Here is a 24098-nt window from a genome sequence, read left to right as displayed (position 1 = left end):
TTTTTTAAATATGGAGAATTATAAATGACTATGATGTATTAGGGTTAAATAAGCTCGATTATTTTAGAAATGAAGCGAATTAATGTGGGTTTTCTCCAATTTTAAGTGTTTAGGCTTTTGTGGATTGTCACAATTGCAGATCATAGGAAGCAGGGAGCAAGAAGCAATGGTCTTGACTCCAACTTTAACTTGTGTAGTAAATGTTTTTTTTTGGGGTCAAGGCCCACACTAGGCTTGGGCTGCACAGCAGGAGGTAGCCATTCCTCTTGCAATTTTCTTGTGTGCTCAGAAAGAGGGGAACAGAAGAGTTTTTAAAAATTCAATCACAAAGCAATAGTTGAAGCAAAGAGCTGTGGTTTACTGCGGTTTCTAGTTGGCATAGTGGACTTGCAGCAAATGAGTTCTATGTAATTTTATTTTTTTGTGGCCCCTGTCAGGTTGGTTGATTTCTTGTACTTTGGGTTGGCATCTCCTTTGATGCCTTCCTAGCATATACCATCTTTACTGATTTAAAAAAAAAAAAAACAAGATGTAGCCGTCTCATGTCTCACAACCCTTTCCACTCCCAAGGTTAGAACCCAAGGCCTTCCGCATGGAAGCCCCAACGTTTAATCATTGGGATGTCCCTAGGGGACAAGAAAATAGTAGAGAAAAAGGGACGAATGAATAGTGTGTTGAGATGCATATCAAGAATTGGATCAGGTGGAGACAGTAATATGGAAATCTATTAGGATCCGTATCAAGAAAAGCATTTGTAGATCTCCGCATCATCTACATCTTCCAATCAATATCTGTGAAGACTTCAAAATTCTAGTATCTAATGGGGAGTTAAATGGTCTTTTGGTCACTGATTCTGGTCTTGGTCACTGCATTTTCTTTCTAATGCAATCATTGTGCATTCTAAACCATTGCAATTTCATTCACTATTTAAACTATCCGATTTCAGCTTAAAGCTCACCTTAAGATGATGCATGCTTAAGATCCCTTGAGGGGTAGTCTAAAATACCAAACAGCAAAAATATAATACCAAATAGAAAAAAAGCCAACACATTTTACATTGAGACTTGTGCACTAGCACAAAAGGCATGCCTATTGCGCTTTTTTAGTTGAGGCCACACATTTTGATCTTGTCAATCTAAAGTTGGACATGAATAGAAAATTATAGCCACATGTTTATCTCAGGGAATGTCGTAATATGAGTTCTCCTGGACCTCACTTTTCCAAAATAATTGACACTTGCATACTAGAACAATAAAATAACAACCTTGGAATGTTATAACTACAGCTTGGAATGATTTACTTAGGGGCTGTTTGGTATTACTATCAAAACCAGAAACAAAAACCAAAAACCAATAACCAACAACCTATTTGGTTAATATTTATAAAACTAAAACAAATTAAAAAGTGCTCATTTTCATATTTAAATCAAATAATAGTATAAAATATGATTAAAACAATAAAATTGCAGAATAATGCACATTAAAATTCGATGTTCAAACCTTGTGGAGCAGCAGCCCATATACTTACGTAATCGATTTCTAAAAGAAAAGAAGTGTCAACCCCATTTATTTTGAAGCACGCTTCCATGAATGGTTCTTTAGTAATTTCTGAATTAAACTAGATGTGTGCTTCCAGTAGGCTAGTGCGTGACGTATTTACATGAATTATGAAACTTGTGTGTCTAGCCTCTCGCTAGATTTTTTTTTTTTTTTTGTGATCATTCCTTCAATTTCCATTGATCTTATTTCAAAATATAATCTGGGAAACTCACCGTCTTGGGCCTTAGTTATCCAACACATTTTGCCAAATGGAGAGTATTTAGTGCATATACACAATGGGATGGGTAAGTGTAGCGACAATTTCCCTTGGAAACTCATGGAAAGCTGCAGCCCCCACAAAGGTTGCTTTTTTCATGTGGGAGGCAACTGTCAGGACTCAGGAGGATTCTTACAATTGACAAATCCCAAAAAAAGGGCTTACCTCTAGTTAATAGGTGCTTTTTATGCCTGGAGCAGGCTGAAACAATTGGGATCATCCTTTTGCACTGTTTTTGGACCAACAAAATCTGGAACTTGGCCATCTCTATGGGCAAGCAGAAGAGGGTCAATGCAGCTATGGTGGAGGGCAAATTATGGGGCTTGGAAAGGGATCTACTCTAACAAGGATGGTAGAAAATCTCTTTCCCTCATCCCCCATTGCTATTTTTTGGGCGTTGTGGAGAGAGGAACTGGAGAACTTTCTAGGGAAATGGTTTTCCCCTTCAGGCTTGTCATGGACCTTTGGATAACTATGATTTTTACTGGTTGTGAAGGGCTTTTTTGTAATCCTTGATTTCCTCGATACCTTGGTGTTGTGTTGTTTCTTGTTGTTTCCAGTGCACTTGGGTGGTATCCGCTTGATGCCTTCATCCTACAATAAATAAATTTCTCTTCGTGGATGAAACAAAAATAAAAAAAAATAATGGCATAGGTGAGCACTTATGCTGAGTTTAACTGCAAAACACTCACTTCATTTGGAACTTGTTTGTCCTTCAGTGCAATCTCAGAAAATAATTAGAAATCTCAATTAGCTCTAGCAGTATGTTGGTCTTTAAAATTTCAATTTTATAATTGCTTAGTCTTGAAACTCAGTTTTCTAGATGTTTCATAAATTTGCCCATGAGATTCAAGAATGTATGCCTTTATTATTGCCCATGGTTTGAAAATGGGAATGCTAGACATGATTCAATAGCCATTCAAGTTATAACAATGAACTTTTTTTTTCCTGTAAATCATTGAAAACAATTTTCTTTTAAGTTATTTTACAAAATGCATCTTCTTCACATTCTCCCCTAATTCTGATCTTTATTATTTTCCATGTAAAGATTGTGAATGCGCCTCGAGGAGCTGTTGAATCCCCACATGATAAGTTTGAAGTGTTCTACATTGACTATGGAAATCAAGAAGCTGTTCCTTATAGCGAGCTACGGCCTCTTGATCCTTCAGTGTCCTCTGCAGCTGCCATTGCTCAGCTATGCAGCCTTGCATTCATAAAAGTTCCAAGCTTGGAGGAGGATTTTGGTCAAGAAGCGGCTGAGTTTTTGTCTGAAATCACACTAAACAGTTCAAAAGAACTCAGGGCTGTGGTTGAGGAAAGGGATACTTCAGGAGGAAAAGTGAAGGGGCAGGGAACTGGGACAATTTTATTTGTTACTTTGTCAGGTGTTGAAAATGAAGACAGTATAAATGCTGCCATGCTGAAGGTTTGAACTTCTAACTTTTTCCATGTGGTTACAAGTCTTTTATTCATTCCCATCACTTTATCCATGTGTACAAGCTTTTATCAACTGCTTCCATCTTGTTGAATTGCTATATAACTATTCCCCACACGCTAAGTTTTGGGCACCATGCTAATGGAGGATTTACATATGAAATAACTTCTGATTCAAACTGCAGTCTGATGAATCATGCATAGAACCTCAGTAAATGCAAGGCCTGCCTACATAATTATATTTGTGCAAGGACCCCTTAGGAAACAAAGAAAATGATTTTTAATTATACGGACAAACAACTAGTGCAGTCTTTTTTCCATGGGTTGTCCAAGTTTATGGGTGGATGCTAAATAAGATTCAGGAATCAAGGAATCATTGGGAAATGAAATCGTGTTTGCTTTTTGAATGAGATTTGCCCAACCAGAGCCACCCCCAGGTGCTTTGAAAGGCTCTTATCCCATGATCAAGGAGGCTTAGACTATATAGGTAGCTTGCTATGTCTGATATTTTTTATTTCAGGAACCAATTTAGTCATCACGCATTGGTTAGCATTGGTTATTTGAATGTGAGCTTTTAGGGAAAAGAAAAAGAAAAGAAAAAAGGGTATTGTTTAAAATGGGGTGTGGTTGCTGTGAAGCTGGACTAACTGCTTCATGGTCATATTAGAGCACGGCTGTAAATTTATTAGCTCTCATTCTCAATATCCAGCATAAGAAACAATCAAAACTGCATAAAAACTAACCTCGTCCCCTTCTTCCCAATGGTTTGATTCCCTGCTACTGCTAATGCATTCTGACCATTTTTTAAATCTGCAGGAAGGGCTTGCTAGGTTAGAAAAGCGGAAAAGATGGGACTTGAAGGAGAGGCAATTGGCCCTTGACAATCTGGAAAGCTTCCAGGAAGAAGCTCGGCTTAGTAGGCGGGGGATGTGGCAATATGGGGATATCCAGTCCGATGAGGAAGATGCAGCACCTCCAGCTAGAAAAGCTGGTGCCCGGCGATGAATTTAACCCCCAAGTTTCCTGAAATGAGGGTTGTTAAAAAGAGGACTACTGCGGCAGCCCATAATTAATTAGTGGCATGTTGATTTGTTGCTAGAGTTATAAAAGAATAAATGCTGTTGCGGGCTAAACTTGCTCAAGGTTATTTTGTTTTATTTTTTTTTATTTTTTTATTTTAGAAGAAAAAAATTGAAGGGAGGTGAGGGAACAATTTTTTTTTTCCGTGTTTTTTTTTTTAAATTTTTTTCTCTCTTAATAAGTTGTGCTTGGCGCAGATTATCTTGTCCTAGTCTGGGGACGTCATTGCAATTTTTGTGAGTTTAGGAATGTAATAGATTTTACTTTGGTCTTCCTTCCATGTAACAGTTTTTAGTTGAAGTGCTTTTTTCATGCTTGGCAGTCGGCGATAATTATAGGTTTTCTTTTACAGCCCGCCAAAGCCCGAGTATGATTCTTTGTTTTTGTTTTTGTATTTTGATATGCAAGCGTGCTACGTTCTCGGACCTATGCAATTTGAACCTGAAAAATGAGTACACCAAAATGACCATCAGGCACAAGTTCAAATTACACAACCCTCCAGAAGTTTTAACACTAAAACCCCTTCTGATGGGAAGGATTGAGAGCGTGAAAATGGATCTCTGGTGATTGAGTGTTTTATATATATATATATATTATGTCTCTCTCAGGTATCCATTAAGCAATAATTTATCAAGATTTCTTTGGCACTGGTAACTCATGTCCAATCCCTCAAAGAAAATAGAGATGGCCTTCAATCCTGGTGCACATGTCTTTTAAAGGTTTTGGTGACCTGCCCCATGCTCTCATAGGAGTTTTTTTTTCTGTTTATTTATTTATTTTTTAAAATATATTAAATAATACTTCTTTTGGAAAAATAATTTTTGAAATAATTGACATAATCTTGCTGGACCAAGTAGCGAGATTTGTCATGTGTTAGACCCAAGATAAACATAACACATGACAAATTTCATTACTTGGTTGAGCAAGATTTGCTTGTCACGCGTCTAGACTAGATTGGGTTGCCATTTAAATCTCGCTACTTGGTGCAGCGAGATTTTTTTAAATCTCACTGCACCGAGTAGCGAGATTTGCTGTGCATATGGAAAAAAATCTCGCTGCATCAAGTAGCGAGATTTACTGTGCATATGGAATTTTTTATGTTCTCTTTATTTATTTATTTATTATAATAATAATTAATTAAATTATTGGAGGGAAGAATCATTTATTAACTTAAATTTTCACATAGAATAAATTATATTTTGTAATTTAGTTAAAAATATTATTTTTATCATAAATTAATATAAGTCATACATTATAAATATACACTAATAGTAAGATTATATTTAATTAAAGAGAGAAATCTTCTATTATTTTGTTGAGTAGAAAATATTTAAATATTAATTAAAAATAATTATTATTGAAATTGTTAACTAAGAATCATAATAATTCTAATTTGTTTTCTTTTTTTATTTCTTCTAGCTTCCTTTCCTTTCACAAAATCTTGGATGCAAATGGAGCCCAACAGTTTTGTCCATTATACAAATCTACAAAATTATCCAAGAAATGACCTTCATCTGAGAATTTTTTGAATACTTTAGTTTTAGATTCGAGTGCCTATTTATTTGCATAGTTAAGAGGAACTTATCGTCATCCTCTTTCTTTGTAACAACTTGCACCATGCAAGACAACCCCCCACCAGGCAAAAAGAACTAGCAAATAACATCAATACTACCTTACTCTACCTTAAGAATACCATTTTAACTATCACTTGGAAACCATCCATCGACACTATGAAATTTATGTTCCACGCACTGTCCAAGCTTCATAGTCACTTGCTTGGCTACTTCTAAAGTACGCTGAGCCGCGGAATTGACCACTTTTAGACGTCCTAAGTCCTCCAAGTTCAAGTTGAGTCTCTATGCTTTTGGCTTTGAGACAAAGTTATGTGTAGCCCTAGTTTCCACTATTGTAGAGGTACTCTTCCCATTGATTCGCAGATCCAGAAACATAAAGTCATACACTTGGGTAACTTTTGGTCCTTTTTCTTGCCTCTCCAACACATTGAGTAATTGCACTGCACACATCCTCGGGGTCATCCTCATCATCTCCATTTGCCCCCTCTATAATGGAAGCTTGCAAGACATTGAGCGATGACTTGTGATAGCAATCAACAACTTTGTGAGGGCCTCAACATAGTTAGTCAAGGCCCAATCTCATCCAGTGGCAGTAAACTAGGCGAAGGCCTAATCTCATCCAGTGCTACACGCAAAAACTCCTTGGACATTTTCCCATTTCGATCATTTGCTATCGTTTTCAAAGCTGCCTACAGTGATTGCATTGAAAAGACTGAAAAACACACTTTAAACAACTACAACTAGAAAAGATTGGCTTATGGCTTTTTTTTTTTTAAAAAAAAAAATCTTAACTTTTGTTATTAGTATTCATAGCTGGGAACAAGCTCAAATACAGAATTGAAAGGCTCAACACATCTTCGTGTTATCATGACTAACAATGCGCTTATGGGTTTTTTTGTTAGTATTATACCTATTCTTATCAATTCAGTATTTAAGATAGCACAAAATCTCACTTCGGTTGCCTAACCTAAGGACTTATATGTTAATATAAAAGTAAAACAAGGAAAGCTTAGATATAAGAAATTTTGCAAGGATAAAATTTGCATGACAATGAGCAATTTGGTGCTAACCTTGTCGGTGTCTCTATGTGCTAACTAAGTAGCATACATAATTTGAGGGTTTATTGTTGTAAGATCACACCAAAATAATCTTCTTAATAGTGTATATTTATAACGTATGACTGTTATATTGAGTTATTTATTTGTTGTTGACCCAATATTCTATAATATGAATAATAGTAATTTGAGTATCGAAACTCAAAATTTGATATACATTTAACGTAGTGTGGGAGTCCAATTATATAAAGAATCTTACTGTAGAAATTTCGGCAGAGTCCCTTTTAAAAATTAAGCATATCCCATCCATGCACCTGTTCAAAGAAAACATTTATCTTAAACAATCGATACCAGTACGTTCACAACGTTACATTCACAACTTTCATACACATTCAACGTATCAAATTATTGTAAAAATTTTGGCAAAGTCCCTTTTAAAAATTGAGCATATTCCATCCATGCACTTGTTCAAAGAAAACATTTATCCTAAACAATCGATACCAGTACGTTCATAACGTTACATTCACAACTTTCATACACATCCAACGTATCAAATTACTATAAAAATTTTGACAGAATCCCCTTAAAAAATTAAGCATATTTATCCATACACCTGCTCAAAGAAAACATTTATCCTATACAATCAATACCAGTATGTTCACAACGTTACATTCACCACTTTCATGTATACGTCCGTGGGAAACATTACAAAACGTTCATTCACACCTGTCATAACCAAATTTCATTCACATATACTTCATGTGGAAAATAAATAAATATTTCTAATTATAGATAAATAATACAACGATGCTCTATATAATTGAAAAAAGAAAAAAATATAATGCTATACAAACGAAATAATAGAACGATGATCTATACAAATGAAAAAAATGAACAAATAGATGATGTACAAAAGAAATAATACAGCGATGATCTATAAAAATGAAAAAAAATGAACAAATAGATGTTGTACAAATGAAATAATACAACGATGATCTATACAAATGAAATAATGAACAAATAGATGTTGTAAAAAGTAGGTCAAAAGAATCGATCCTACTACTCCGTGCCATAGGGAGGTTGTCTTCAATTTCAGGGTGGCTGGCGTCTGCGTCTTCCCTCTCCTGGTAGCTCCTCCGCGTCTGGTGTCCGGGCTCGTCAATGTGCTACATGTCTATCATTTTTTCCAATAGGTACTGCATCATCTATATCCATGCGAAGCGGATGAGGAGCTAACTTGTATGAAGTCTCTGGATGAGTTTGAGGTGGCAAAGCTGGTGCATCCACCTCCTCTGCATCGAGAGGGTCGTCTAGCAGGTATGACATTGACGAGGTGGCGGCAGAGTCAGATGGGGTGTCCACCTGTCTACTCGACGGACCCGCAATATCGGCGGCTGTCGATGGGGCATACAGTGCGAACAGGCTGAATACATACTTTGCCTGTATAACGGGCGGCGAGAAGGCCGAACTCAACGGACAACTGGAGAAAGTTGCTTGACCTCCTCGTGGTGTTGGGGCTTGTCATGGTGTAGCGATCCGTCACTCGTCCTCATGAACAATGTCCAAACTTGCTCTCGCTAAATTCTAGATAGCGGGCTTTGAAGAGAGTAGGTCGATCTTGTGTAGTATATTCGCCTGAAGCATACAAAAAGAAGTGATTACCACATTGACATCGTAACATAGATGGTAAAAAATTAGGTGTATATTAGAGTATTCTTACGAGACTCATGTAAGTAGCCGCGGTCCTATCCATGAAACGTCATGTGATGGACCTATACCATGTATAATATGGGTCCTTTGGACCCATCGAACCACCCACCTCCACTCCCTATATGATGTACTCTCGTCGATGCCCCCACATAGTCACATACATCTCGTGCTCGGTAGCCTAATTCGTGTTCCCTCGACTACGACCATCAATCTTGTGTAGGTTTTCCCCAAGTACATCTACCCCCGATGTCAAAAAGTAGTTGGGAATGCCCGGCCGATAGCTGAACTGACGCATCACTCAGTCAGGGGGATGCCACTTGATAATATGAAAACATATGTGTGGCACTTGGGCTACCCACAGATCCCTCCCAACTGCATAATTAGTTGGTACGTTGGCTATAACATCATCCGTGTAGGGCTCCCATATGAACTGCGCTTAAACATAAGCAAAATGTAAGAGGTGGGTAGGGCTATCTGATAAATATGCAATTATGATGTGCTACACTTGAATCGAACTATACCTCATGCTCCCGGTGCATGTCCACCTCGAACCTGTTCAAGGGCAATGTATGTTGCGCAAAATTTTTCGCCAACAATTGATCCCTCCACCTGTACAAATAATATGTAAGTCAACAGGTGTAATGAATAGTACGTACTACGAATTAATATTTATAGTACTCATACCACGATTGCATTGTGAATGAAGTTATTAACCTCTATACGAGTAGGATTGGGTCAATCGGATGATCGTCCTGGTCCCTCACAATACGCTGGACACAACGGTGTGTAGGAGCTAAGGATGTGAATATCTCCCATGCCCAAACCTGTGATAAGCGGAGTGCTCCTCCGATCTGCGAGTGGGACACATCAGCAGCGCGATACATCTACCGATAAAGCCACACTAACGTTGCAAACCCCTAATTGTACTCGCGTATCTCTGCTCGCTTCGCGAGGAGTGAAAGGAACATCAAATGCACATAACTCCCTGAAAGGTTGGAGAACAACATCCCATATATCAATCGCAACAAGTGGGGATGTGCGTGGCACGCTACCGTGTGATCATTTGCAGCTTTAGGAGTTGGTGAAACATCTCGCCCTTAAGAAATCACATGCGGATGCGGGCACCACCCCTAACAATCTCTCGCACATACGGCGCAATGCTCCCCCCTGACCTCCCATCAATCGCCAGCCCGAACAACACTGCAACGTTCTGGAGGGTGATAGGCGCCTCCCCATGCGGTAGGTGGAACATTTGCATCTCTGGCCTCTATCGCTCCACAAAGGCGGTCATCAAATGCCAATCCAACTGGATATGACCAATCTAGTATATCCCATAGAAGCCTACTTTCGTATCCAAGCAACGATGCGGGGGTCTGTTTCTATCCTGTAGTGGACTACCATTGTGCCCCCTCGACAATATAAGACGTCGGAGCGTGAATTAGCCCACGCCCATTTGGACTCGTGACAATCGCCCATCATCAATACACTGGAATTGGACGGCCGTGGACCGATCCTTCTGAAGGTACCATTGAAATACAATCAATATAATAATAATAAGGACACGAGGGAAATCAAAGAGATTACTGAGTTTCAGAATAAGGACTTTCCATTTAGATATCTTGGAATTCCCCTTGCACCGTCGAGGCTAAATAAAAATTTATTGAATTAAAGAACCAATTGATGCAGAGTTGTGGGGTTCAAAGAGCAGCTGAATGTCTTCTTGATCAGTGGGTGGTTGATGGCCCAATCTGCTCTTCCCAAATCTATAACTTGTAGAGAAATAAATGAAGTTTGGTTCTTGGCGTAAGGAAGTGTGGACGTGTGGCAGCACCTCGAAGCATTCCTTCACCCTTTCAATGAAAATTAAAGGTAATAATAGGACATCTACATGAACTACTATAAGTGATAGGTCAGTGCGAAGGCCCAACTGCATCCTCGGGTTGTGTCCTTCTCGGGAACCTCGTGCGATTATGTCCTTCTTGGTAACATATGTTGCACGTGATATTCTTCTTACCTTCCTATGAGTCCATCTCTTGCAGTTATGTCTTGCTCGTACGTGTCTTCATCTTGAAGATGAACATTGTTCGTAATGTTCATTCCCTCGTCCAATGCATCATTCGTAATGGCAAAAAACGATCTTGGACCCTCTGTCGGGACTTCTTCGCAACCTCCATAGGGGTTTTGTGTGTCAGCGGCTCGAACAACGACCTTAGATATTCATTAAAATCTACAGTAGGCATACCACCAACTTCTGAACTCATATCGATATGACGTGTTTCTTGGGTGTCTTCCTCCACTTCATTTAAATGTTCAGCAGGCGCCTCTGGCTGCCTAGCCACAGTTACACCCATTTGAGGAATGATTTTGACATATAATTGCATAATTAAATATGTCGGACCTACACAGTGTGCATCCAACACAATGCGCAGACCATAATCATCAGATATAGGAACAACCTCATAGAGGACTGTATTATTGAACCCTCACAAAAAGTATCTTGCAGTCACCCGCAATGCATATTGATTTGGATCAATATGCCAATATTTGTATATCTTCGTATACAATTTATTTAATTTGCACCTATGGTCAATTCGAATTGATCGAAATGAATAAGTACTATAACTAACACCATCTGTTCTGATTATAATGACTCTCCTATACACAACAATACCGTCACCAGAGCACTGCTTGAGTTTCCTGCCATTTAGATCGGCGCTCGGGAAATAAAAAAGACCTACACAAAATAAAATTGTATGTATAAGTGATATGTGTTACTTATAGTAATCAAGAATTAATTTCACTAAGTATACGAGACAGTATAAGCATCATTTTAACGCAACTACACTAGTTATCTATTATTCAGATTTTATTATCTGACTAATGCAATCTTCCCTATACATTCATAAGCATGCAATCTTCCCTATATGTTTCACTCATTGTAACGCCCCGAACCCTTAATCCCGGGTCCGGCGTGTTATACTTGATAAAATCTTGATAATCCATAATTCATAATATACGTAGCGAAAAACATCACCATAATCTCCATATAACATAATACCAAAGTTTACTAATTCTAAGTATAATTCATAATAAATCATCTATCACCTGCATTTCCATAAATCAACATAACTCCCAAGACATTTCAGAATTTTCACATTTCTTACTCAATAGCCTTAAAAATAAAGACACAAAACATAAATAATTACATTCCCCAAAATTAACATATAAATATACCATTTTCTTTTTCTATTTCCCAATAATGTTATAAAAACCTCGAACTCTCAAAGCTTGATCTTAAGGAAATCCTAAAAAAGATAAATTCATATTCGGGTGAGACACATCTCACTAAGGGAAGAAACAATAAATTAAAATAGTATGTGACCAACATGAGTCTATATAACAACATAATATTTAATATTTTAAAATCATTAACATAATTTCTGAAATCATTCTTTGAACCTAATCAATCACATGCAAAAATTTAACCCACGAGATTACCCGAGGATATGGGTGATTACTCGCCCATACAAGTAGCACCCCTCTACTCTGATGTTTAGGCAACCCTAAGGTCACTAAAAAAGCATACCAGGGCACTCACCTTACTCAGTAAGCTCTCAAGTGTTAGATTGATCTCGTACTCACACCGTTCAACAATAGCTTACTGGCAAAGGTCCTAAGGATAAGGAAATCTACTCGACCATACAAGTAGGTTCCCTATGCCCTAGTACCTTATGCAGCTACTGCCACATTTGAAGCTACTAGAGCACTCGCCTTTCTCAGCAAGCCCTCAGGCAAAGAGTACGCCCTGCTCAAATCATAGCACATTTTACGTACATAAGTACTTCTAATATCATAATACATCATTTTGTTTGCCATTATTCTGCATCTCTTAACTGTTCATGTTTACATCTTTTACTTTTCATTTCATTTTACTTTATGTGGCTCTTTCCCATTTTACATTGTTCACATTTCACATTTCATTTCTATTTCATTCATTTCCATTTTCATTTCATTTCATTTCATACCCAGCATCTTTCAACTATTTTACTCAGCATCTTTCAGCTGTTTTACCCAACATTTTTCAGCTGTCATACATTTATCCAGCATCTTTCAACTGTTTTATCCAACATTTTTCAGTTGTCATACATTTATCCAACATCTTTCAGCTGTTTTACCTAGCATCTTTCAGCTGTTTTATCCAATATTTTTCAGCTGTTTACCTAGTATTTTTCAGTTATTTATATGGTTGTATTAACACACACAAGCAACATAGTCTATATCATGTTTTATTCACAATACATTGCTTACTTAACTTGCATCTCATACATTTAACATATATTTGCACAGAATCTCATGCCACATAGTTTAACAATAAAATTCATACATTGCCTGTAAAATAAGTTAACCAACATTTAATGTTTATATACTGAAAATACCTTTCAATTCTTACATAATTATCCTGAAAATATTTTTCCACTTTCATCAGTTCATTTTTGCATATACATATCTAATAAACAACCCTAAACTCGAAAAAATATAATTTAAACAATTGACATTTTACCCATATTGAAACATATACACGTATATATAACACAATATATTTTTTCATTAAATTTATAAAAATTCTGGTTTAATATATATTTTTTCCTTTACCTGATTTCTTGAATTACGCCAACAGGGATCTCGAAAAATACCTGCGGCGCTCACTCGGATCCTAAATCAAAAATCCTAATTCCATTAAATTAATCCTAAGTAAAATACTATTTAAATATTTCTTAGCGCCCTTAAATACTAAATTAATAATTATACCCTTAAATATAGCCAAATTACCAAATTTTTCAAATCCCACTCTCGCTTTGGAGTGGGGTTTAGAAAACCCCAATTAAAACTTTACTTATATCAAAATGACGACGATCACGACTAGGACCCCATGGTGGTATCTGATCGTCGATTCCACAGTAGATTTAACGAGAAATCGAAAAATTAGGAAAAATTTGTCTTACCCCATGAATGGTGCCTACGCTCCCACGACAAATTCGCTCCAGCAGAAATGTTGGTAGCGGAGTTAGGAATCCAATGACACATTTCGTTTTCTGATCGGTGTTCGTTAGACCGATGATATCGAGGAAAGAGAGGAAGAGAACAGAGGAGAGTGACGGAGAGTAAAGCGAGAGAGAGACCACTTGGAGTCTCTGATGAAATAAAACAACTCAAATGTCTTGAAGCCACCGGAGGCTTCAGGATTGATATATGTATATAATATTTATATTATAATAATATTCTTTTAACATACTTATACACACACACACACACACACATATATAAAATCTTATATTATAATATAATATAATATATTACTATATTATATTAAATCATTTAATTAATAATGATAATAATTTAATTAATTCTAATAATTTAATTTTTTATTTTTAATTTTATTTATTTATTATTATTATTTGATTATTTGATTATTTTTATTTTTACTTTTTTTTTTGCCGGGTTATTACATTCTTCCATCCTTTAAGAAATTTCATCCTCGAAATTCGTTATCTAATATTTTATTTCCATAATTCTACGATTTACTATACCTCATACCATTGAGTAAATATATCTCCCAAATAAATTTTTGCATCATCATCTTCAACATAAATTCATACTTGCCCCCTTGGCTTTATCTGTCTCATCGAGGACCATCGTATAGCCACGTACTCGTCCACCTCTACCTAGTGGTATTTGCTGGTTTCCCCCGATACCATAACCTCTGAAATCAACTAACCTAACCAACAAGTTCAAATTTTAAGTTCTAATTTCTCTGCTCGGAAACATCACCATCGATGGATTTATAATGATTTTATGAAGGTAGCTACTTCTTCAGAAAAACACAGAAGACCATCAAAAGATTTCTACCCCCAAGTTTACGAAATACAACTCAGAATTCCTAACGGTATTGTAAAAACCCCAAAAAGAGATATAAAAGATTAATAGAATAATTTCAAAAATAAAAAAAAATAAAATAAAAATAAAAAATAAAAAAATTTTAAATTAAAATTAAAATTAAAAAAAATTAAATAAAAAATATATTAATTAATTAATTAATTAAACGAATTTTAAAAAAAATTAATTAATTAAAATTAATTAAATATTATTATTATTATTATTATTATTATTATTATTATTATTATTATTATCCTCCTGAAGCTTGTTGAAGCTTCAGGAGATTCAAACTTATATATATATAGTAGTATTATTATTATTATTATTCTTCTTCTTCTTCTTTTCTTTTCTTTTCTTCTCTGCAACTCTCTGAACTCTCTTTCTCTCCTCACGTTCTCTCTCCCTCTCTCCTCGATTTCGTGGCGGATTTTCGCCCGATCGAAAATCCGAAGATACCACTGGACTCCATTCGCCGTTGCCATCATTTCTACCGGAGAGGATCGGTGGTAGGAGCGGCGTAGGCATATTCCCTGGGGTAATCCATTTTCCCCTTTTTCTTTAATTTCTTGCAAAATATAAGCCCAATTGACGAACGGACACCACAACGAGAATCTAGGGATGATTCTCTACAAGTCTAGTGAGACGAAATTCTCGTGGGGGTGTCAGGCCAAAATCTCAAATTTGGGGTACGGGGGTTATTAAGGGGCTTATTTTTAATTAATTAGTATTAATTTAGAAATGCTAAAATATTGAGCATTTTGGGTTGAAGTAGGATTTCTGGAATTTAGGATCCGGATGAGCGCCGCGGGTGTAATTTTGAGACCCGCAGGCAAAATCTAGAAAATTTAGTGGGCGTTTTAAATAATAGTTTAAGTATTAATTTGAGGTATATGGGGCCTAAAGAAGGCTAGATGGGTATTATTTTGGAGAAATAGATTAATTAATTTAGGGAAAATGCAAATTACAGGAGTTAAATTTCGGGCGCCAAGGGCGTGAAATTTTGGATTCTAGCGAGACTCTCAGTAAGTCAGGTAAGGGGAATAAATTATAGCAGTGTTTTTAAAATTATTATTTGAATTAATATATGAAAATGAGCATATGATATTTTGTCTGAAAATTATTATGATATAAATATCAGATAAACTGTGTGGCATTTGAGTGATGTTAAATTGTGGTATTTTGGAGTGTAAAATATAACAATAAGTAATTTCTAAGAAAATATTGAGATGAGAATTACTTATGTGATTAGTGAAAAATAATGTAATATGGTATTATTATATGAGTAGAAATGTTTTACCTGGAAAATGGGATTTTCTGAATTATTGATATTGAAAAATAATGAAATGTGGTATTTATTTGTGAGTGAAAATTATTTGCATGAGAAATGAGTATTTTGGGAAAATGTGAAAAATACATGAAATATGATATATGATATTATGAGATGATGAAATATGCACAGAAAATGATGAAAATATTTATATTGAACTGAATTGTGATATACTGGAATATAATTGATGAAATGCCGATACCGCATAATGATTGCGGGTATGTGGTGGTAAACCCTATTGGATGGTTATGATATTCAGCACGGTACCGTTGCGAGTGGTGTTAGTGCAACCACACAGACTCTTGGAGCGTGTGGCGTGACAGTCGACTGTGCCATTGTGTAGGGTTGTTGGGCCCCCTGAGTCCGGATTAGGGTATTAGGCCGGCTAGTCCTACTATAGACGCGATATGTGATATGATATTTGATCTAACCGGGTCGGCCAACCGCGGTTAGATCCAGCCTTCGGGCCGCACAACCTTGACCATGGGGGGAAGCATGGCGTGTATAGAAAGATACTCAGGGTGGCCATGAGTTACAAACGCGATGTTGGTATTTGATACTAAGGATACTCATGAGCCGAAAAGTAAAGTGGAAATGAAAAGTGAAAGAATGATTAAATTGGCTAAAATGAGAAATGAAAGAAAGAATGGAAATTGAGAAATAAAGAATGATAAAATTGAGAAATGGAACAGTGTGAGTTAATAATATAAATAATTAAGGCGAAGTGAAACTCTCCGCCCGAGGGCTTACTGAGTAAGGTGAGTGCCCTGATGGGTATCAGATGTGACCATACCCAGCTACATAACATGTTAGGGCAGAGAGAAGCTACTTGTATGGGCGGGTAATCTTCTCTATTCTTAGGAATTTCGCGGGTAAATATGTGTTGGAAATCATTGAATTTGATAAATGATTTTAAAGCTTATAAAAGCTTGTGTTGTATATCTATATGATTATGTGTATGTGAATATCAGTGTATTTTCTCAAATGAAATGGTGATTTGAAAAGTAAAGTGTATTATAATTGTACTCATTTGGCCACACACTGTAAATAATCTATTCCTTCTTACTGAGATGTGTCTCACCCAAATTATCTAAATTTTTTAGTGGACAGAGATAGGCCAGGTGGTAGAGCTCCGTGATCATAGGGAGCTGGAACCCTGAGATACAGGGTGAGTTTTGACTAGGGAGGTGTGGTTCCCTAGGGTTGTATTATTTTTGGGTATGAAATAGTGTTATGTATTTATGTACGTTGATACTCTGGGTATTGTATTCTGACTGATGTGTATATACTATTTTCCGCTGTTAGGTTGTTTAATAAAATACTTCCCAATGCGGGTCGGATCATATGAATGATAGTAGGATTGTTGACGTGGCCGATTAATGGATTTATGACGTAAATATTTATTATTATAAAAAAAAATTGTACGAAAATCGAGGCATCACAGGTATCTTAATCTACCCATCACTATCCTTATAGCAACTCAATCCTATACTCTGGTATAAATCATCCCTAACCTAATACTCTAATATTTCCATATCCAGGTGATGTGAAATTAATCACACTTCCGGCTGGACATTGTTCTAATACCATAATGTAACGCCTTGAACCATAATCTCGGGTCCAACGCGTTATACCTGATAAAATCCTGATAATCCATAATTCATAATATAGGCAGCGAAAAACATCACCATAATCTACATATAACATAATACTAGAGTTTACTAATTCTAACTATAATCCATAATAAATCATCCATCACCTGCATTTCCATAAATCTACATAACTCACGAAACATTTTAGTATTTTCACAATCATTCCTTACCCAACAGCTTTAAACATACAGACATAAAACTTAAATATTTACATTTCCCAAAATTAAAATAGAAATATACCATTTTCTTTTTCTATTTCCCAATAATGTTATAAAAACCTCGAACTCTCAAAGCTCGATCTTGAGGAAATCCTAAAAAAGATAAATTCATATTCGGGTGAGACACATCTCAGTAAGGGAAGAAACAATAAATTAAAATACTGTGTGACCAACATGAGTCTATATAACAACATAATATTTAACATTTTAAAATCATTAACATAATTTCTGAAATCATTCTATGAACCTAATCAATCACATGCAAAGATTTAACTCACGAGATTGCCCGAGGATAGGGGTAATTATTCGCCCATATAAGTAGTACCCCTCTGCTCTAATATTTAGGCAACCCTAAGGTCACTAATAAAGCATACCAGGACACTCACCTTACTCAGTAAGTCCTCAAGTGTTAGATTGATCTCGTACTCACACCGTTCAACAATAGCTTACCGGCAAAGGTCCTAAGGATAGGGAAATCTACCTGCCCATACAAGTAGGTTCCCTCTGCCTTATTACGTTATGCAGCTACTGCCACATCTGAAACTACTAGAACACTCGCCTTTCTCAGCAAGCCCTCAGGCAAAGAGTACGCCCTGCTCAAATTGTAGCACATTCTACGTACATAAGTACTTCTAATATCATAATACATAATTTTGTTTGCCATTATTCTGCATCTCTCAACTGTTCATGTTTTCATCTTTTACTTTTCATTTCATTTTACTTTATGTGGCTCTTTCCCATTTTACATTGTCCACATTTCAGATTTCATTTCTATTTCATTCATTTCCATTTTCATTTCATACCTAACATCTTTTAGCTGTTTTACTCAACATTTTTCAGTTGTTTTACCCAATATTTTTCAGTTGTCATACATTTACCCAGTATCTTTCAGCTGTTTTACCCAATATTTTTTAGCGATCATACATTTACTCAGCATCTTTCAACTGTTTTACTCAACATTTTTCAGCTGTTTACCTAACATTTTTTAGTTGTTTACATGGTTGCATTAACACACACAAGCAGCATAGTCCATATCATATTTTTTTTCACAATGCATTACTTACTTAACTTGCATCTCATACATTTAACATATATTTGCACAGAATCTCATGTCACACAGTTTAACAATAAAATTCATACATTGCCTGTAAAATAAGCCAACTAACATTTAACGTTTATATACTGAAAATACCTTTCATTTTTTACATAATTATCCTAAAAATATTTTTCCACTTTCATCAATTCATTTTCGCATATACATATCTAATAAACAATTCTAAACTCGAAAAAATATAATTTAAATAATTGACATTTTACCCATACCGAAACATATACACGTATATATAACACAATTTATTTTTTCATTAAATTCATAAAAATTCTGGTTTAATATATATTTTTCCCCTTACCTGATATCTTGAACTACGCTAACAGGGACCCAAAAAAATACCTACGGTGCTCACCCGAACCCTGAATCAAAAATCCTAATTTCATTAAATTGTTTCTAAATAAAATACTATTTAAATATTTCCTAACGCCCTTAAATACTAAATAAATAATTATACCCTTAAATATAGTCAAATTATCAAATTTCTCAAATCTCACTCTCGCTTTAGAGTGGGGTCTAGAAAATCCCAATTGACACTTTACTTATATCAAAATGACGACGATCACGACTAGGACCCCATGGTGGTGCCTGATCGTCGATTAAACAGTAGATTTAACGAGAAATTGAGAAATTAGGAAAAATTTGTCTTACCCCATGAATGGTGGCTACGTCGCTCCCATGACAAATTCGCTCCAGTAGAAATGTCGGTGGCGGAGTTAGGAATCCAACGACACCTTCCGTTTTCTGATCGGTGCTCGTTAGATTGACAAAATCGAGGAGAGAGAGGAGGAGAACAGAGGAGAGTGACGGAGAGTACAATGAGAGAGACCACACAGAGTGTGTGATGAAATAAAACCACTCAAATATGTTTAAATATTTATATTATAATAATATTCCTTTAACATATTTATACACACACACACACACACACACACACATATATATATATATATATAATCTTATATTATAATATAATATATTATATTATTATATTATATTAAATCATTTAATTAGTAATGATAATAATTTAATTAATTCTAATTATTTAATTTTTTTATTTTTATTTTTAATTTTATTTATTTATTTTTATTATTTTATTATTTTATTATTCTTATTTTTATTTTTATTTTTATTTTTTTTGCCGGGTTATTACACTCATCCTTTCAAAAATATTTTTGCACGCGTTTAATTTTTTTCATCTTAGTACATGGTTACTTTTCTAGCAAAAATTCTACCAAAATTTCAGCTGGATGCCATTTGTAATTGAAACATTTTTCCATTTTTACCATGTCCCTGAAACGTTTGCAAGCAATGTAATAATTCAGTCTGAGCATGCAAGAATCTATAATATCTACCAGCAAGCAATTCACATCACTGCATCAATCGTGCAGGAGGCATTCAGATCAAATTGTCACTTGGTTTACAAATCAAATTGAAAGAATATAATCAGAATATAATTATGAAAATATGCAAATAATTATATAATGGTTTCGCCAGAGACGGTCTTAGCTTCGTTAAACTAGAGGTTAGACTTCTAACGCCAAGTTACAGGTATCCGCTATGATATTGAAATCGATAATGAGTATGAAAATATGCAAATGATTATGCAATGGTTTTGTCAGTGACAACCATAGTTTTATTAAACCAGAGGTTAGACTTCCAACGCCAGGTTACGGGTATTCGCTATGATATTGAAATTGATAATGAGTATGAAAATATGTAAATGATTATGCAATGGTTTTGTCAGTGACAACCATAGCTTTGTTAAACCAGAAGTTAGGCTTCTAACACCAGGTTACAGGTATCCGCTATGATGTTGAAACTGATAATGAGCTTGGAAATATGCAAATGATTATGCAATGGTTTCGCCAGTGACAACCATAGCTTCGTTAAACCAAAGGTTAGGCTTCCAATGTCAGGTTACAGGTATCCGCTATGATATTAAAACCGATAATGAGTATGAAAATATGCAAATGATTATGCAATGGTTTCACCAGTAACGACATAGTTTCATTAAACCAGAGGTTAGACTTCCAACGCCAGGTTACGGGTATCTGTTATGATATTGAAACTGATTATGAGTATGAATTATGCAGCATATTAAATATTTTCTATTAAAAAACCCTCCCACTGCTGGTTAATGTATATTTAAATATTTTCTATTAAAAATTAATATAAGATTATTATTTTTAATTAACAATAATCTTGTTGTTAAAGTATATTTACAACATATTACTATAATAACTAATATGTCATAATACATAGTAAAATAATATATAGCCATTTTTAAATATATTTTGAATAAAAATAATAATATTTTTATAATTAGAAACTTAAAAGCTAATTATTTTAATTTTTAATGAAAATTTAATTATTTTCTATTAATTAAAATAATATAATATTATTTACTAATTAACAATAATCTTATTATTAATATATATTTATAACATTTGATTATCATATTAATTTATGTTAAAAATAGTATCTATAACTAAATTAATTTGTTGATTTATTTAATGTTAATTTAAATTTATAGATGATTCTTTTTATTAGTTCCATAATTTAATTATGTTTTATTAATAATTAATAGGTTAATAAATAAGATAAGATTATTATATGTAATTAACAATAATCTTGTTATTAATGTATATTTACAACATATTACTATAATATAAAATTATTATAAAAATGAATATTACTAATTAAATTCAATATACTAATTTATTTAATATTTATTTAAATTAATAAATAGTTCTTGTTCAATCCAGAATTGAATTATAATAACTAATATGTCATAATATATAGTAAAATATTATATAGCCAATTTTAAATATATTTTGAATAAAAATAATCGTATTTTTATAATTAGAAACTTAAAAGCTAATTATTTTAATTTTTAATTAAAATTCAATTATTTTTTACTAATTAAAATAATATACTATTATTTATCAATTAACAATAACCATATTAATTAAATTAGTATTTTTTATATTTAATATTAATTTAAATTAATAAATAATTCTTATTCATCATTACATAATTGAATTAAGTTTCATTAATAATTAATATATTATAATATATAATAAAATAGTATATGATTATCTTCCATCATATAATATATAATTTTTAAAGTTTTAACTATCACACGCAATTTTTATAAATGTTATATCATTCATATAAATTTATCAATATTTCTCAATTATGTTGAACATTATTTGCTTAGAAAAATTATTTGCTTATGTCAAGATTTAGTTTGTAGTTCAAGAACTACTAGTTTAATGTGTGTAATTTACCATACCATTTATCAAGGGTTTTGATTGGTGTTCATGTTGAATCTATTTGATAAACATATTGCATTATTTATTTTTCTTTACTTGATTTTGATTTTTATTGATAAATATATTATAATTAGAATTTTAATAAATGCATTTCAAATTACAAGGATAAAAGTAATCTAATTATTATTTTAATTTAAAAGCATTTGCTAAGTTTAGCATTCTTGAACCTTATTAATATTACATTAGAATATTCATGTTATATTGAATATGATGACTTTTTATTTCCATCAATCTTGAGAATCATGCCAAACAAAAAAATATTTTCATGAGATAGTAATTTTATTTTTCAGGTATAATATTCTTAGCATGCCAAACGTATTGCATTTTATTTTTCGGGTATAATTTTATTTTATATGAACACATTCAAAATAAACTAAGCCAAATCCCACATAAATGTTTAGTCAATACACAATGTAAATTTCACATACAAATTTTGGCATAAATACAACATAGGAATTTCAGCATACATAGGCATACATAAAACATACTAAAAAGTAAATTTCACATAATATATAACGAAATTAACCAAGAAAAACTCTAACCTTAAATTTCAGCGTTCCTAAACGAAACCTCCAAACAACGAATTTAAAGAGTTACGTAGTAACTTATAAGGCACACTAAATCTTTTATCAATCCAACTAACAAAATTTTGAATCAAAAATATGAATTTTAATTTTATAAATAGAGAGCAAATGGTGGAAATCCACTTACCCCATCTCCTCTGTTTATATAGGTACTCCTCAAGCAGCCTCCCGACGAGCAACGGTCACCTGCAACACGTCCAGCCTTTGCGCTCTGCCTCAACGATGGTCACCTGTACCTACACCTGCTCCTCTCCGTCTCTCTGCAATGTCAGGCTGCTCTTTATTCGTGCACAAAAGGAAGAAGAAAGGGTTGTGAAAACAATGACGAATGGAGAAGCCAATTAGTATTTCGAAGCAAATCTCGCTGGATGAATCAGTGAGATTTGCCACACGTCCAATGCCAGATGGTTAAGCGATTAGTGTTCCGAAGCAAATCTCGCTGGATAAACCAGCGAGATTTGCTACGCATCCAAATCAGCCTCATTCATGCACAGTAAATCTCGCTACTTGGTCTAGTGAGATTTGTTTAAATCTCATTAAACCAAGTAGCGAGATTACGTCAGAATCATTCTGGGAAATACTTCCAAAATAGGGTATTATTTAATATATATATTTAAAAAAAAAAGATAAATCAGGAAAAAACTCCACTGTACTTGCCTACATTAAGTTTAGCATGCATTTTAATTGTTGTACATACCATCTTAATTTATTTACACAAATATTAAATTGTCATTCTTGATTAAAATTATCTTATAGACTACAAACGGAAGGATGCATTCCATGTTCCCTTAGCAACTTTGCATACCATACATTCCTAAGGTACGAGATCGACAAGCTTTGCCGATGAGATATTCCTTATATACTGCTAGTCCACTTCATTTATTAATGTTGTCAGGATAAGAGGTAACATGTTTATATTGATTAATGTTTCTATATGTTATCTCTTTTGCAGTTTGTATGCCTTATGCAAAAAATATATGCCAACAACTACTATGCATATGCTTCATGGGGGTCCAAACCTGGCTTGCACGTGTCCCACTATTTTTCCCCCCACATATTAGAGTAGCATCTCTGTTGTGATATGGATCGTATAATGAAGATACACAGCGGAATAAATGACAACAAGTAAATGTAAATAACACTCACGTAACTAGAATAAGATCAACACAAAAATTTTACGTGGTTTGGAAAAACCTACATCCACGGAAGTAATGACACACAAATTTCACTAAGGAAATCAAAATGTACACAATACACTTCTCTAATGAT

General features: G+C 34.2%; 1 protein-coding gene across 2 annotated transcripts in view; it reads left to right on the top strand.

Annotated features, from left to right (window-relative positions):
- Positions 1-4641, top strand: part of LOC131159440 (ribonuclease TUDOR 1-like) — a 42297-nt gene extending 37656 nt beyond the window's left edge. For both annotated transcript variants that reach the window (XM_058114352.1, XM_058114350.1), the window contains exons 15-16: positions 2864-3241; positions 4066-4641. In XM_058114352.1, coding sequence (XP_057970335.1) covers positions 2864-3241; positions 4066-4254 — 567 coding nt within the window. In that variant the 3' untranslated portion in view covers positions 4255-4641. The remainder of the gene's footprint in view (positions 1-2863; positions 3242-4065) is intronic.
- The last annotated feature ends 19457 nt before the right edge of the window (positions 4642-24098 follow it).

The sequence above is a fragment of the Malania oleifera genome, chromosome 7 (genome assembly GCF_029873635.1).
Source record: "Malania oleifera isolate guangnan ecotype guangnan chromosome 7, ASM2987363v1, whole genome shotgun sequence".
In the NCBI taxonomy this organism is placed as follows: domain Eukaryota; kingdom Viridiplantae; phylum Streptophyta; class Magnoliopsida; order Santalales; family Ximeniaceae; genus Malania; species Malania oleifera.
Note: the sequence above shows the minus strand (reverse complement) of the source record. Positions and strands in the feature narration are given on the sequence as shown.